At 48.4% G+C, this 13,271-nt stretch overlaps 1 protein-coding gene and 1 non-coding gene across 4 annotated transcripts in view; both read right to left on the reverse strand.

The window, feature by feature from the left end:
* Nucleotides 1-2,810: 2,810 nt before the first annotated feature.
* ULK3 (unc-51 like kinase 3) overlaps nt 2,811-13,271 on the reverse strand; it is a 29,874-nt gene continuing 19,413 nt past the window's right edge. For all 3 annotated transcript variants that reach the window (XR_014785327.1, XM_084816911.1, XM_084816909.1), the window contains 3 exons: nt 13,059-13,106; nt 11,065-11,131; nt 2,811-3,323 (listed from right to left, as the gene is read on the reverse strand). Coding sequence is in view for 2 of the 3 variants with exons in the window: in XM_084816911.1 (XP_084673037.1) it covers nt 3,307-3,323; nt 11,065-11,131; nt 13,059-13,106 (132 nt within the window). In the remaining variant the exon portion in view is untranslated. The remainder of the gene's footprint in view (nt 3,324-11,064; nt 11,132-13,058; nt 13,107-13,271) is intronic.
* On the reverse strand, nt 8,130-8,199 carry TRNAV-UAC (transfer RNA valine (anticodon UAC)). The gene has a single exon. It is a non-coding gene; the product is annotated as a tRNA-Val (tRNA).

Genomic DNA, 13,271 nt, shown 5'->3' on the forward strand with positions numbered 1-13,271 from the left:
ATTACAGGAAGCCAGATTCCGGCTGAACATCAGGAAAAACTTCCTGTTAGAGCAATACAACACTGGAACCAATCACCTAGGGAGGTGGTGGGCTCTCCCACACTGGAGGCATTCCAGATGAAGCTGGACAGTCGCCTGTCAGGGATACTTTGACTTGGATTCCTGCATTGAGCAGGGGTTGGAATCGATGGTCTTATAGGCCCCTTCCAACCCAACTATTCCATGATTCTATGATTTGAGTAAAATGATAAAAATTGAAATTGTTGCTACGGTGAGCCATTTGTTCCATATTCCAGAACAGCCTTCCCCAACCTGGAATCCTCCAGTGTTGGATTACAACTCCCATGCTGGCTGGGGATTCTGGGAGTTGTAGTCCAACACCCCTGGAGGACACCAGGTTGGGGAAGGCTGTTCTAGGGAGGCTTCTGCTTTCATGCAGACACCTGGCAAAGATGTAACTGGGCCTAATTATTGTTCTGTCCTGGGTAGGGATGTCAGAGAAATCTGCAGTGGAATCAAATGACTTTGGATTTCTATGGATCTGACCTCTGGATTCCTCAGCAGACCGGCTTTTCCCGAGTCACATGGATTCTGCAGACTTGCAGATCATTTTTTTTCTTTCTTTCTGGAATTTTATGCAAATTTAGCGGCAGAAAAATACATAAAATAAACACCAGCCAGAAATGTGCATTTCCCCCATAGGCTAAAGCATGAAAATGTGTATGGGGGGGGGGATTTGTGCATTTGTGGGGGGATTTGCTAATTTGCTCAAGTGCGAATTTGCGCAAGTTCAAGAAATTGGAAAAAAACTGATTTCATCAATGAGTGGATGACAGAACAAAAGACACCTGACAATCTGTGAAATGTAGATGGAACAGATTTTACAAAATCCATACGTCCCTAGTCCTGCATATTCTCTGGAGTCTCTTGAGTATACAGCTTTCTAACTAAACCAAGACCAAAACAAACAAACAAACAGGAAGGGGTGTGTGGAATCCCCATGCATGTTAACCCCCCCCCCCAAACTAGAACTCAAAATAGTGTGGCGTTGTCTGGGATTCCACTAAGTCCTGCTGGCTGACTCCCCTCCCAACAAGTAACGAGAGCTTGTCCCTGAGTTAGCTCTGGAATCACCTAGAACCTAGACGAATCTAGATTCATGGGTATAGGGCAATCCAAGGTGCAGCAGCCTTGCTTTTAGCCCCTGGCTTCGCAGCCTGTCTCTTATTGCGTAGGTTTCTCTTGGAAGCCATTGCTACAAAGACGCACCTGGGTTTGCTGCTATTCACAGCAGAGCATCGTTTCAGAGTAATGGGTGGCTGGGAGACCACAGCGGGGAGTGGGAGCTTAAGAAGTGGAGGTAGGTTTTGGGGGAGAGGAACACTAATCAGCAGTGGAGTCTTGGAGGGGGGAGCTCTGTTGACAAGAGGAGGAGAAGAGGCAGCAATGGAAAGCAAAGGCACAGTTGGTCTTCCATATTCATGTTGGGGGTGGGGCAACGGAAGATGCAGCAGTTGTGTGTGTGTGTGTGTAAGTATGTATGCACTACTGGGAAACATGAGTCATAGAAAGCTATAGGGCTTAAGGGAGGGGTGCTGCTGGAGGACGAACAATGGCTCCAGGCTAGCCGTCTTTTAATCTGCATGCATCCCTTTGGTTGCATTTCTTTTTCTGTCCTCCTGTCATACCACCATCTATTTCCTCTTCTCCCATGCCCAAAGAGGATGGCTCAGACCTGCCATCAGCATACAGCAGCCTTCTCCTAACCTGATGCCCTCCAGTTATTTTGGACTACAACTCCCAGCCTCCTGACCACTGGCCATGCTGGCTGGGGCTGATGGGAATTGTGGTCCAACACATCTGGGGGACGCCAACTTGGGGGAGGCTGGCACACAGCATCTTCAGGCTCCTGCTTGTGCCGTGGCTGATTCCTGCTACGCACCAACAGCTTGCTGCCCCAAACATTTCCCAGAATGCCTTGGAGTTATGCCACATCAGGGGCATTGTGGGAAATTGAAATAGCAGCTTGTTGCCGAGTGCTGCCGCTACGTGAGCTTGCTGGGTGGGGCGGCGGTGTCGAAAGGGGCCGATTTGAGGGCTCCCTCAGACTTGGGAGTTGGGCCTCAGATGGATGGCGCAGGGAGGTACGTAAGCTGCGTCTGTTTTTAATCACAGACTCAATTAAGAATGATGTCTAGATTGCTGACAGCCAAGCAGGCCTTGTTAAACACCTTCTGGTCTTGGAAAGCACTGCAAGCCAGATGTTAAGAAAAAGTTCCATCCTTGTCTTTAACAAGGTGGTGGTGGAGAAGAGTGAAAGAACATGCATTAAACATCTCTCCAACCCAAGATGTGGTCACGGGGGCTCCCTCATCTGTGGAAAGGCAAGCAGGGTCTTGGCAAGGATTATCCAGAGGCATCTATTAATAACATCCTGCCACTGCCCTGGGAAGAGATGAGGCGGATGGCTCTAGCTTTGCTCTGGCATGCTTCAGGGGTGCAGGGCAGGAAATGGACGTGCCGGGAGCAGCCCAGATAGGACAAATCGGCTCACGTTCATGTCAGCTTCAAACTGGCAAGCACACTTCTCAGAGAAACATTTGCATCGGGCAGCAATAAACACCATCTTACTTCCCCATGAGTTGATGATATAGCTGCAGCACTTTCCTCCCCCACCCACCCCTTTTATTTCTTAAAAGTAGAATTAACTGCTTCTGCCCTTTCGGATAACAACGATCAGATAGGGCGGCATGATTTTTCCCCTCTTTCCCCATCAGCTTTATACAATAAGCACATTCCCCACAGCAGAGTAAATAAGGAAAGCAGTTTATAGATAAATACATTAAGGTATTCTGTTCAAACCCCTCCCACCTCTTAGAATCAGAGTCCCTAAAACTCCACCAGTTTGATATTGTCCCAAAGACCCTCTTGGCACGATCAAACTCCTAAGTCCCTATCTCGATTTGATACTATACATCACCTGAAAGGGTTTGTAACTGCCCTGAGCTTTAATCTTGTATATTATTAAATGCTTTTTAAAGCCTCTATGGTTGTTTAACATTGCCCAAGAAAATTGAATTTTACAACACATGGTATAGAAATAAATTACACTATACAAACAACACTTTATACAGCCTCATGCTAAATCAAGTTTGCTCCGAGTGCATGTATATTTAGAGACCAAACACCACTCCATGCCAACAGCCGCTAGTCTGTGCTGTGTAAACGGCGTTAAGGTCTGGAGGATTGTCCGCTGCTTCCTAGTTTGAAGTGCTGAATCCATTGGGCTCTATCCAGACATACAGGTTACTGCAAAGTACATGCTGCAATAGGTGAGAGCAGAAGGGAGAGAGAAAAAACCATCATCAAAATGAATCCACGTAATAGTTTTTCATTTTTCATTGTTTTATATGTGGTATTGTATTTAAAATTCTTATTATTTATTTTTCTCGAACAAGCCAACTCGAGAACCCGTGGTTTATTGTTGGGTAGTTCAGGGTGGTTAACAAGCCACGCTGCGAAAGATGTCCTGGCTTCAGACAACACGCTAACCCATGATTCAACAAGCAACACACACTCAAACACCAAGTATAGGTTAGCATGTTGTGTGAACCCAGTCACTATATTGTTCCCTGGGAGAGATGAAAACTGCTAGAATGGGTTTGTTGATATAGAGCAAAACAGGTGCCTGAATTTTTGGACTCTCCTTGGGGACTGTCATGATGTGTGCCTGCATTTCAAAATCTACCACTATACCACTGACTCATAGTGAACTCATTCTCCAAGTGTGGGCCCTTTTGCAGCCAAAACAGCGCCATCCACACACAAGACAGACACATCCATGGGCTTGGGGGAACCCGAGGTTTGTAGAAGCACAAAAATTATTTGAGGGGGGGGGGGAAGGAAGGGAAGGGGGTGGGGGGAAAGCACAACAGCAATGACTCCAAAACAGTTCAACGAGGCCTGAGAATGCTCAGTGGCTATGAAATGCCAACTGATTGCTGGAGGAAAAATCAGAAAAATGGAGAGGGATTGGGGGAATGGAACAGAGTACCCTGGAAAAGGGCATGGCTGACTGGATGGCCGGAACCCTAAACAGGAGCCCTCCACACCTGGGGCGTTGCTAGGCCTGGGCACACGAGGACCTGACCCTAGATCTATTTTCCGGACCTAAGCCCTAGAGGCCTGAGTGTCCATTGGTGCCAATGGGGGGGTCATTTTATCAGCATAATGGCCACACTGGGGGAAATTTCCAAAGGGGGCTGCAGCTGGGGAGGCAAGGGCTAACCCTCTCCTCCCCACACGCTGCAAAGCCCCCTCCCCCATCCTCCCTGCACGGCAAGTGAGCTTTTTCCAAAGATCTTCCGAATGGTGCCTAGGGGAGGGTTTTTCCTGGAGTGGATTTCCAGGGGGATCACACTTTGGGAGGAGAGGGTTTACCAGTGGGGGCTGGTGGCTCCAATGTCAGTGGGATAGTGAATCCACTCTGGGTGTCAGTCAGAACTCCAAAGGCACTATCCAAGGTGCTTCCCCCATTGTGGAGATAGGCTTCAGCACCTTGGATAGCTCCTTTAGAGTTTTAATTGATTCTGAATGAAACCCGGAGCAGATTCACTGCCCCACTGACATCAGAGCCAGAAGCCTCCACCGGGGTTAACCCGTCCCTGTGCAATATGCCCTCCACAATTCCCCCCTCCAGACGGCAATTAAACTTAAGGAAAAAACCTTCCATTGGGCCTGAAACCCTAAAGTGCCTCACAACACCCCTGTTCTGCTGCATATTTTGCTGAAATTCCCACTTGGAAGTCTGGATTAGCTGTATACTGTCGAATGTGAGCAAGCCAAAAAAAAGGGGGAATGCAGAAGAAATGTAACGAGTAGCCACTGGCTGGATAAAATGTCAGCTATGGTCAGGATGATGCCAGGTGGACACAAATCTGAGAGACAAATACTACGCCTTAAAATATTATGCCTTAAAGACAGCGAGTTACAGAATGGACCAGAGAAGCCACGGAACTGGAAGATCCATGGTGCAAGGGGCTAAATCGGTGTCAAGCCACTTGGCAACAGGAAAAACAACAACAACTATTAAATCCAGGAAAACAATTCGGTGTGAGTGTGTAGGAAAGTGGTTTGCTTTGTGGCACTGGGCTGCTGCTGGCCTGCCGGGCTCCCGTGGCTATCTCATTTGACTTTTCTGGGCTCAAGAGCTTATTGCAAGTGAAGATGAAGGATTAATATAATCATCATCGTAAAAAAGCACCCTCTGTGCCTCTGGGGGAGATTTTTTTTAAATGTCAAATGTGATTTTCTTTCTCCACCCAAAATGAAAATATATTTTGCTTTTAAAAAGTAAATAAGATCTCTGCTCCTCTTCTTTTACTGCATCTGCTCCTGACACACAGCATCAAGCTGCCAAAAGCCAACCGTCCTCTCTTTGGTGGATCTGCTAGTCTCTAACCTCTTCTCTTCCCTTGTAAATATGAAAGCTGAAGCAGCAGTGAGGGAGAGGGAACAAACATTCGATATACTCAGCATCAATCCAGTTCAAGAGGAAGATGCAATTGCTCTTGGTACTATAGGCGAATCAAGTTTTCTGGAGGATTGAACTGTAGCTTCTCAGCCACTTCTCTGTTTGAGACAGCAGGGTGTCTGGAACTCAGAATAACTACAGCATTTTAGGGCACAATCCTATGCATATTTACACAGAAAAAAGTCCTACAACTCCCAGCATTCCCCAGCCAGCACGTAGCACTTTTTTCTGCCTAAACATGCATAGGATTACACCTTTGAGCTACAAGAACGTTTGTCCTCCTTTGCAACTGGTCAGCTTACAAGCTGCTTGGTGTTCCTCTGCCTATAACCAGCACTTCACATGCCAGGTGGAGGACCCAAAAGATAAGTAGATGCTCTTTGCGTGTCAAGCGATGTTTCGGAGAAGAACTGTTTGAACTCTCTCCCTGCTGCATGGAGCTCCAACAAACTTGTAAGCTGATCAGTTGCAAAGGAAGACAAATGTTTTTGTAGCTTAAAGGTGTAATCCCATGCATGTTCAGACAGAAAAAAGTCCTACAACTCCCAGCATGCCCCAGCCATTTTTCTAACCCTTTTAAAGCTATCCAAATTGGTGGCCATCACTACGTCACGTTGCAGGAGGAGCTCTTGAGCTCTCCAAATACCCCAAACTCCACCAGGATGCATTTTGCTCAGGTCTGATGGCTGGAGGTTGTCTCTATCAATGCCTACTAACCATCACAGCTAAATGGAACCTCCACAGTCAGGGGCTCTCTATCTCCAATTAACAGTGGCTGGTTGGCAATTGAGAAAGAGGGCTGTTGCCTTCATGTGGGCTTGTGGGCTTCCAGGAAACATCTGCCTGGCTATGGTTTGAAACAAGGGAGAGGCTGTGGCTCAGTGGTAGGGCCTCTGCTTTGCATGCAGAAGGTCGATCCCCAGCATCTCCAGTTTGGGCTTGGAAAGAATCCTGCCTGAAACCCTGGAGAGCCACTGCTTCCAGTCAGTGTCGACAATACTGGGCTGGATGGACCAAGGGTCTGGCTCAGTCTAAGGCAGCTTCCGATGTTCCTAGAATGTTGGACTGGATGCATCTTTGATCTGATCTAGCAATAGTGGCATGTGTGGGTGTGGGGGGGTGTCCTCCTTTTCTAGATCTGCTCCGAGTTTCCAGAAGAGAACCCGAGAGAAAACCAAAACAGACACCCATTCACAAGGACATAACTCTATGCGCATGACACTTTGTTGCAGGGGCTGTGTGCAAGAGGAGGAGGAGGCATGAGTCTTCTTTATAAAGTAAAGTCCCAGGCATGTTTTTACCCAGCTGGCTTGCCCTTCAGCTCCAACTCCAGTGGAGGCTGGTGGCTCCGACGTCAATGGGGCAGTGAATCCACTCTGGGTTTCAGTCAGAACCAGTCAGAACTCTAAAGGAGCTCCACACCTTGGATAGTTCCACTGTTCTTCTCGTCTAAGCCAAGTCTGATTCCACGAAACAAAGCCAAAGCAATTCATGGCTATCCCCCCCCCCCCCCGCTTCAAAGTGCTGCTTCTCTCGTGGGCCTTTTGGACACCTGCCTGCCCCCACCCTCCTGAACAAAGCGAGGAGGGAGGCGCCCCCCTGTGATCTGTCAAGCATGCAGGACCTCGGATGGATGGGCAGCTCCCTCACCCTGCCTCGTGATTCAAGCCCTGTTTGGTATGGAGGGGGGAAAAGGGTCGTTGCCACAGTGGGTCTCTCTTTTACCCCTTCCTCTGGTGAAGCTAACTGCTTCCCAGGTGGATTAAAAGGGGGGCGGGGAGGACCTGCATGGCTGCATATTCTGATCAAACACAAAAGAGACGGAGATTAGCGGCTACCTGATGACTCTCCCAAGATGTACGGAAGGAGCCACACACAAAGGTCTCCTACCTTGCTGGAGAAGAAGACAGGCACCGGCAGCCCCCTGCATTCCCCCCACCCCTGCCCGAGGTTTTGCTCCACTATACTTGGCACATGCTTACTAGAATGGGGTCTCTCTCTCTCTCTCGTTATTAAAACCGAATGGGGTCCTTCCATGCGGCTGACTGGTGGGAGATTCAGGACAGATCAAAGGAAGGACTTCTTCACACAGCGCACAGTTAAACGATGGAATTCGCTACCACAGCGATGGCCACCAGTTTGGATGGCTTTGAAAGGGGGTTAGACAAATTCACGGAGGAGAAGGCCATCAATGGCTACTACTCCTGATGGCTATATGCTCTCTCCAGTATCAGGGGCAGTATGCCTATGTAGACCAGTTGCTGGGAAACATGGGCAGGAGGGTGCCATTGAACTCATGTCCTGCTCGTGGGTTTCCGGTAGGCAACTGGTCACCAATGTGTGAACAGAATGGTGGATGAGATGGACCCTTGCCAGCATGGCTCTTCTGAGGTTCTTAAGTTCTCTATTCACATATTGTTTTCTTGTTGGTCAAATGTATTTATTTCTTTATTTAACATGTTTTTAGGCTGCCTTTAAGGGTAGAACCCTCTCCATGTTGGGGTGCTTGGGAACATAGGAAGTTGCCTTATACCAAGTCAGACCATTGTTTCATCTAGCCCAGTATTGCTGGGTTTCAGGTTTTTCTAGCCCTATCTGGAGATGCCAGGGATCGAACCTGGGCCCTTCTGCATGTAAAGCAGGTGCTCTACCACTGAGCTATGGCCTAGGGTCGACCCGCCCATGAAGCAGGGTGAGGTCAGCCTCCAGTGGATGCTCCGGAGAGCCCTGCCAGCTGCTCCCCTGCTGTGGCATTCACTGCAGCAAGAGAGCGGCCAGCAGGGCTCTCTAGAGCAGCTGCCCACTCTCTTCTTCTCTCCTCGCTCACGGCTGCAGAGCTCTTGCAACAACCCTGCAGCTGCTTCTTCCGGCCCTGCAGCTCTCTATAGAGCTGACGCGGCAGTAAAGGTAAGGAGGGCGAGGGACAAGGGAAAACAGTGTCTGTGTCTTCTCTCTCACCTCAGCTGGTGAGACACCTCAAAGCGGGTCTGCTACGGCTCCTCCCTGCCAGCAAGAGGGCTCCAGCAGTACCAGTTAAAAGGCCTTATGCAGCTATTCTGCTTTTCCTCCTTAACAGATTTTTGGTGGTAAGATAAAAAAGCTGAGTGAAGCATGGGGAAAACACGGGAGGGTTACAAGAGGAAGCCATCAGGTGCTTCTAGACAAGGCTTTTATTATGCCATCACCCTGCCTTGTTCATGGGATTTTATGTGGAGTCCAAACGAGATCATCTTCAAGTTGAAACTTTCCTGCATTTCCCAATGCAGTTGGGAAATGCAATGCTGCATTTCCCAATGCCTACATTTCTTACCAAACAAAAATCAGTTAAGGAAGACAAAATGAAATAGCTCCACAGCGCCTTTTGATTGGCAGGGCTTGTTGCCATCTGGATCCCCGCAAAATTCTGTGAATGAGGCAGGGTGACTGCACAGTAAAAGGCACGTCAGGAAGCATCTTTGATCTCCGCCACTCCACTGTAGCAGCACAAGTGATCCCCAAGGAGATGGGGGATAAATGTTTTCTCCTTACGACGTCCTCGAATTGGAGAACATTCGGCGGAGTTAACTCTCCTCTGAGAGCAAAGCAAAATAAAATACTGCGTTATTTGCACAAGCACAAGTTGCAGTTGACCCATTTCTCTTCCAGCAAAAATAGCATGTGTGTGAGAGAAGTGTTACCACTGATGGTCTATGAGGCGGGGGGCTCTAGAAAAAAAACACAGAGTCAAATCGGGCAGGGTGTTGTGTGTTGTGATGGTGGTGGTGAAGTGTGTGAGGAGGTACCAGGGAAGTGACTGAGCTGGGATTATATGCAGACCCATGCTCCCAGCAAAAGTGTAATTATGTGTGTGAGTTTGGAGAGAGAGAGAAGAAAGGAAGGAAGGAAGCAAGGAAGGAAGGAAGGAAGCAAGGAAAGAAGGAAGAAAGAGAGAGAGAGGATAGAGAAGAAAGAAAGACAGAGAGAGAGAGAGAGAGAGATTCAATTAATTTGTCCATTTAGGAAGAGATTCAATTAATTTGTCCATTAATTCCATTTAGGAATTAATTAATTATTAATTAATTAATAAATTAATTCCCCATTTAGGAAGCCTACAGTAATCAGAATCAGAAAAAAGTGCTACGAAATTGTTCAATTGTATGACAACTGAACAATTTCCTAGCATCAAAACTCTCTGCCCATAGAAAGTTACCATTTCAGTCTAACATTTCGAGCCCACCCTTCTCTGTGCTCTGTTACTTTTTTATGTTCTAGGAGCTGTTTTCTTTATTGTTTTTATTCCTAACAACGTTTCCCACTTGCATTCCAACGTTAACAGTCCAGGAGGACCGTACCACATGCTTTGTATGGGTAGATAGTTTTGTTCTTGGCTGACGGCTACTTTCTTTCCTGAAAAAGTGACCGCCAATGGCGATGGAGAGTGGACATCATAGCCACGTCTGACTCTGCTAATTCATGCCCACTTGCCTAATAAAATCGGTTCGCTTGGGCATTTTCGTCTGTGTTCATCTATTATTTTTAGTTATTGAAATCACAGCTGCACCGCCTCTCTATTGAAAACATCCCCAAAGTACCTAACCATAATGGAAAAGAATAATATTAATGGAAAAACACTAATGAAAAATCAGTGGTGAAAAATCAATATAGCACACTAGAAAAACAATAAAAAAGATCAATAGCAGAACACAGCAGAAAAAAAGTAAATCCATCAGGCAGTGTTTTCCTCAGAGGCTTCTACAATGATCAAGCTTTTGCACTCCCACTGAAATATGAGCAGTGATGGAGCCAACTGAACCCTCCTCTCCACCCTCCAGGGAAAAGATTCCACAGCTGTGGCATCACAGTGGAAAAGGCCCAATCCTGCACGCCCATATGCGGCACCTTTGACAGGGGAGAAATGTAGGGCAGGGCTTCAGCTGCTGACCTGTGTGTGCGGGCAGAGACATACAACCAGTGCTGTCGTGGTACATTTTGAAGGGCGGAGTTCAACATGACAGCCCCCCTCCCCCAGCAGTCATGCTCCCAAGGAGAATCCATAGTCACATCCCCAGGAGATTACATCCATCCATTCTGTTTCTCTTCAGCAGAAATTGGACTATTTTTATGGTTTTCCCAAGTTAGTTTGCTTTCAAAACCCAAACAAGCAGTGACATGGAAAAGGTCCCTGGACCACAGACCCAACCACACGTATCCCAAACATGCATGTGCTAAGAGGAACAAGGTGTTGACGGAATGCACACAAGACTTGGGGCAGTATCCAATGGTGATAATCTGCAAACTCAGACAGCGCTAGCAGAGCTCCGCTGAACATTTCCGTTGCGCAAGCGGTTGCCCATCATGCCTGCGCAACCGGCTGTGCAATCCCGTTGCGCAACTGTTTGCACAAATATGATACAAAACTGCTTGTGCAATCACACGTGCATGCACGTAACTTTTGTTGGATTCTTCTCTCATGCACAGTTCAGAACGTAGTTTCTGCTGGCACAATGTCACAGTTGGATACTGCCCTGGGTAAGGAAAAGCACAACACTCACAGCTCCTGACGGAATCCGACGTGCTCTCCTGGCCAAGGGACTCGGCTTCCCATTGCGACTCCCTCATCTGCAGCAAAAGGGGAAGACAGGTCATTTCTCCTGATCTTTGTAAGAACATAAGAAGAGCCCTGTTGGATCAGACCAAAGGTGCATGTCGTCTACTCTCCCCTTTCCCAAAGTCGCCAACCAGGAGCTCACATGCAGGGCTTAAACTCAGTATCCTTCCCCAGCTGTTGCTCCCCAATGGCTCAAATTGAAAGGAAGACTGCATCTGAAAATGGAGGTTCCATACTTAGCTACCGTGATTACGAGCTGTGGATAGATCGAGACTTTATCTAGGCCAGCTGTCCTCAACCTGGGTCCCTCCAGATGTTTCGGCTGGCAGCTCCCATCAGCCCCAGCCAGCATGGTCAGTGGTGGGGATGATGGGAGTTGGGGGCCAAAACTCCTGAAGGGATGCAGGTTGGGGAAGGCAGACATAAGAAGAGTTCTGCTGGATTAGACCCAGGATCCATCAAGTCCAGTATCCTGTTTCTGACAGTGGGCAACCAGATTGCCCTGGGAAGGCCCCAGGGAAGGCATGAAGGCAATAACCCTTCCCCTCTGAGGCTCCATCTAGCCTCCAGCAACTATTATTAAGAGGTATACTGCCTCTGAACATGGAAGCTCTATTTAGCTAGCATGGCAAACAGGGATGTAAGAGGAGGCCTGCAAGTCCAGACCAAAAGTCCATCATTCTATTCCAGCTTGATGATCTAGGAAGCCGGGCAAGAGGGCAAGAAGGCCAAGAGCTGGTATTCAGTGGCATATGGCCTCTGAACACGGAAAATATTTGGCTCGTCCAGTATTTGAACCCAGGACCCAGAAACAGGGATCATACTGCTAAACCAGACTTCCTCGACCTGGTGCCATCCAGATGTTTTGGACTTCAGCTCTCAGCGGCTTGAGCCACTGTGGCCAATGGCCAGGGATGCTGGGAGTTGTAGTCCAAAACATATGGAGGGCACCATGTTAGGGGAGGCTGTCCTAGACCAAGGAGTCTGCTTCAGAGGTGGCCTTTTGGGACCTGAACCCAGGACCTCCCACACCCCAAGTGAGAATTGTACCCACGCTGCTCCCACAACAGGGATACTGGAGAGTCCACCTAAGACCAAGCTTCCCCAAGCTGGTGTCCTCTAGATGTGTTGGACATGCTGTCTGGGGATGCTGAGAGTTGTAGTCCAACACATCTGGAGAGCACCAGGTTGGAGAAAGCTGCTCAGTTCCTCAGATATCCCCCCCCCAACCCCGATGCAATTATTTTCGTACTGTCTTAGCCAAGCCTTCTCTGCTGTTCTTGTGATGTCCAGCTGTTGTCAGGATTCCTTTAGTCCCCACTTTACTTCTAAGCCCAAACATACACAGACGAGAGGCTTCAGTCTACAGCTTTTAATCCATTACTTCACAGGGTCATACAGATGCAAATTCTCAGTGACTCTCAGTCTACAAAGGAATGCCTTCAGGGGATCCAGATGGAATTTACGAGAGTTGCCCACCCGCCATCTGAAGAGGGAGGCGATCTGACTAGCCTAACTTAAGGGGGGAGGTCCCCCTCTCTCTCTCATGAGGCCTCTAAGCACAACTTTTCATGCAAGGCCAATTGGGTAGACCATCTAAGTTCCGCCCCTGCCTTCTCTCTCTTGCATCTGGTGTCTATTAGGTCATGCTCCTGGGACCTTGCCTCCTCCTGTTCGCTGCCTCTCACGGGGGTGTGTGTGTGTGTGTGTGTGTGTGTGAGGAGGGACCCTCAAGCTCAGCCATCTGTACGTTTGTAACCTGGGAAGCTGGCCTACTCATATCTGGACTAGCCTCGGAAAACACCTCCCCCATGTCTGGCGGGTCTCCTTCAGAATCTGAACTGCTATCCCACTCCCTGCGCTCAGAAACACCCCTGACAGTTGTGCCCGAACTTACAGCCCACATAAAGCCCAAGCTCAACCCTTCTTCTTCCCTACCTTGATCTGTTCCTTCAGATATTCTGCTCGGGCCATCAGTGTCTGGACCTGCCAACACAAAACCCAAGCTGTCACTCATGTGTGCTGTCAGCTTACGAGAAACAGGAACAGGCGCCTCCATTCACAGCACGGCATGGCTGAAAGGCAGGTGGTGCAGCAACTTTGCTGAAGCTAAACAGGCCTGAGTCTGGCCAGCGCCTGGATGGGAGACCA

The sequence above is a fragment of the Heloderma suspectum genome, chromosome 11 (genome assembly GCF_057233095.1).
Source record: "Heloderma suspectum isolate Gila_16-S chromosome 11, 16-S_ref, whole genome shotgun sequence".
Classification (NCBI taxonomy): domain Eukaryota; kingdom Metazoa; phylum Chordata; class Lepidosauria; order Squamata; family Helodermatidae; genus Heloderma; species Heloderma suspectum.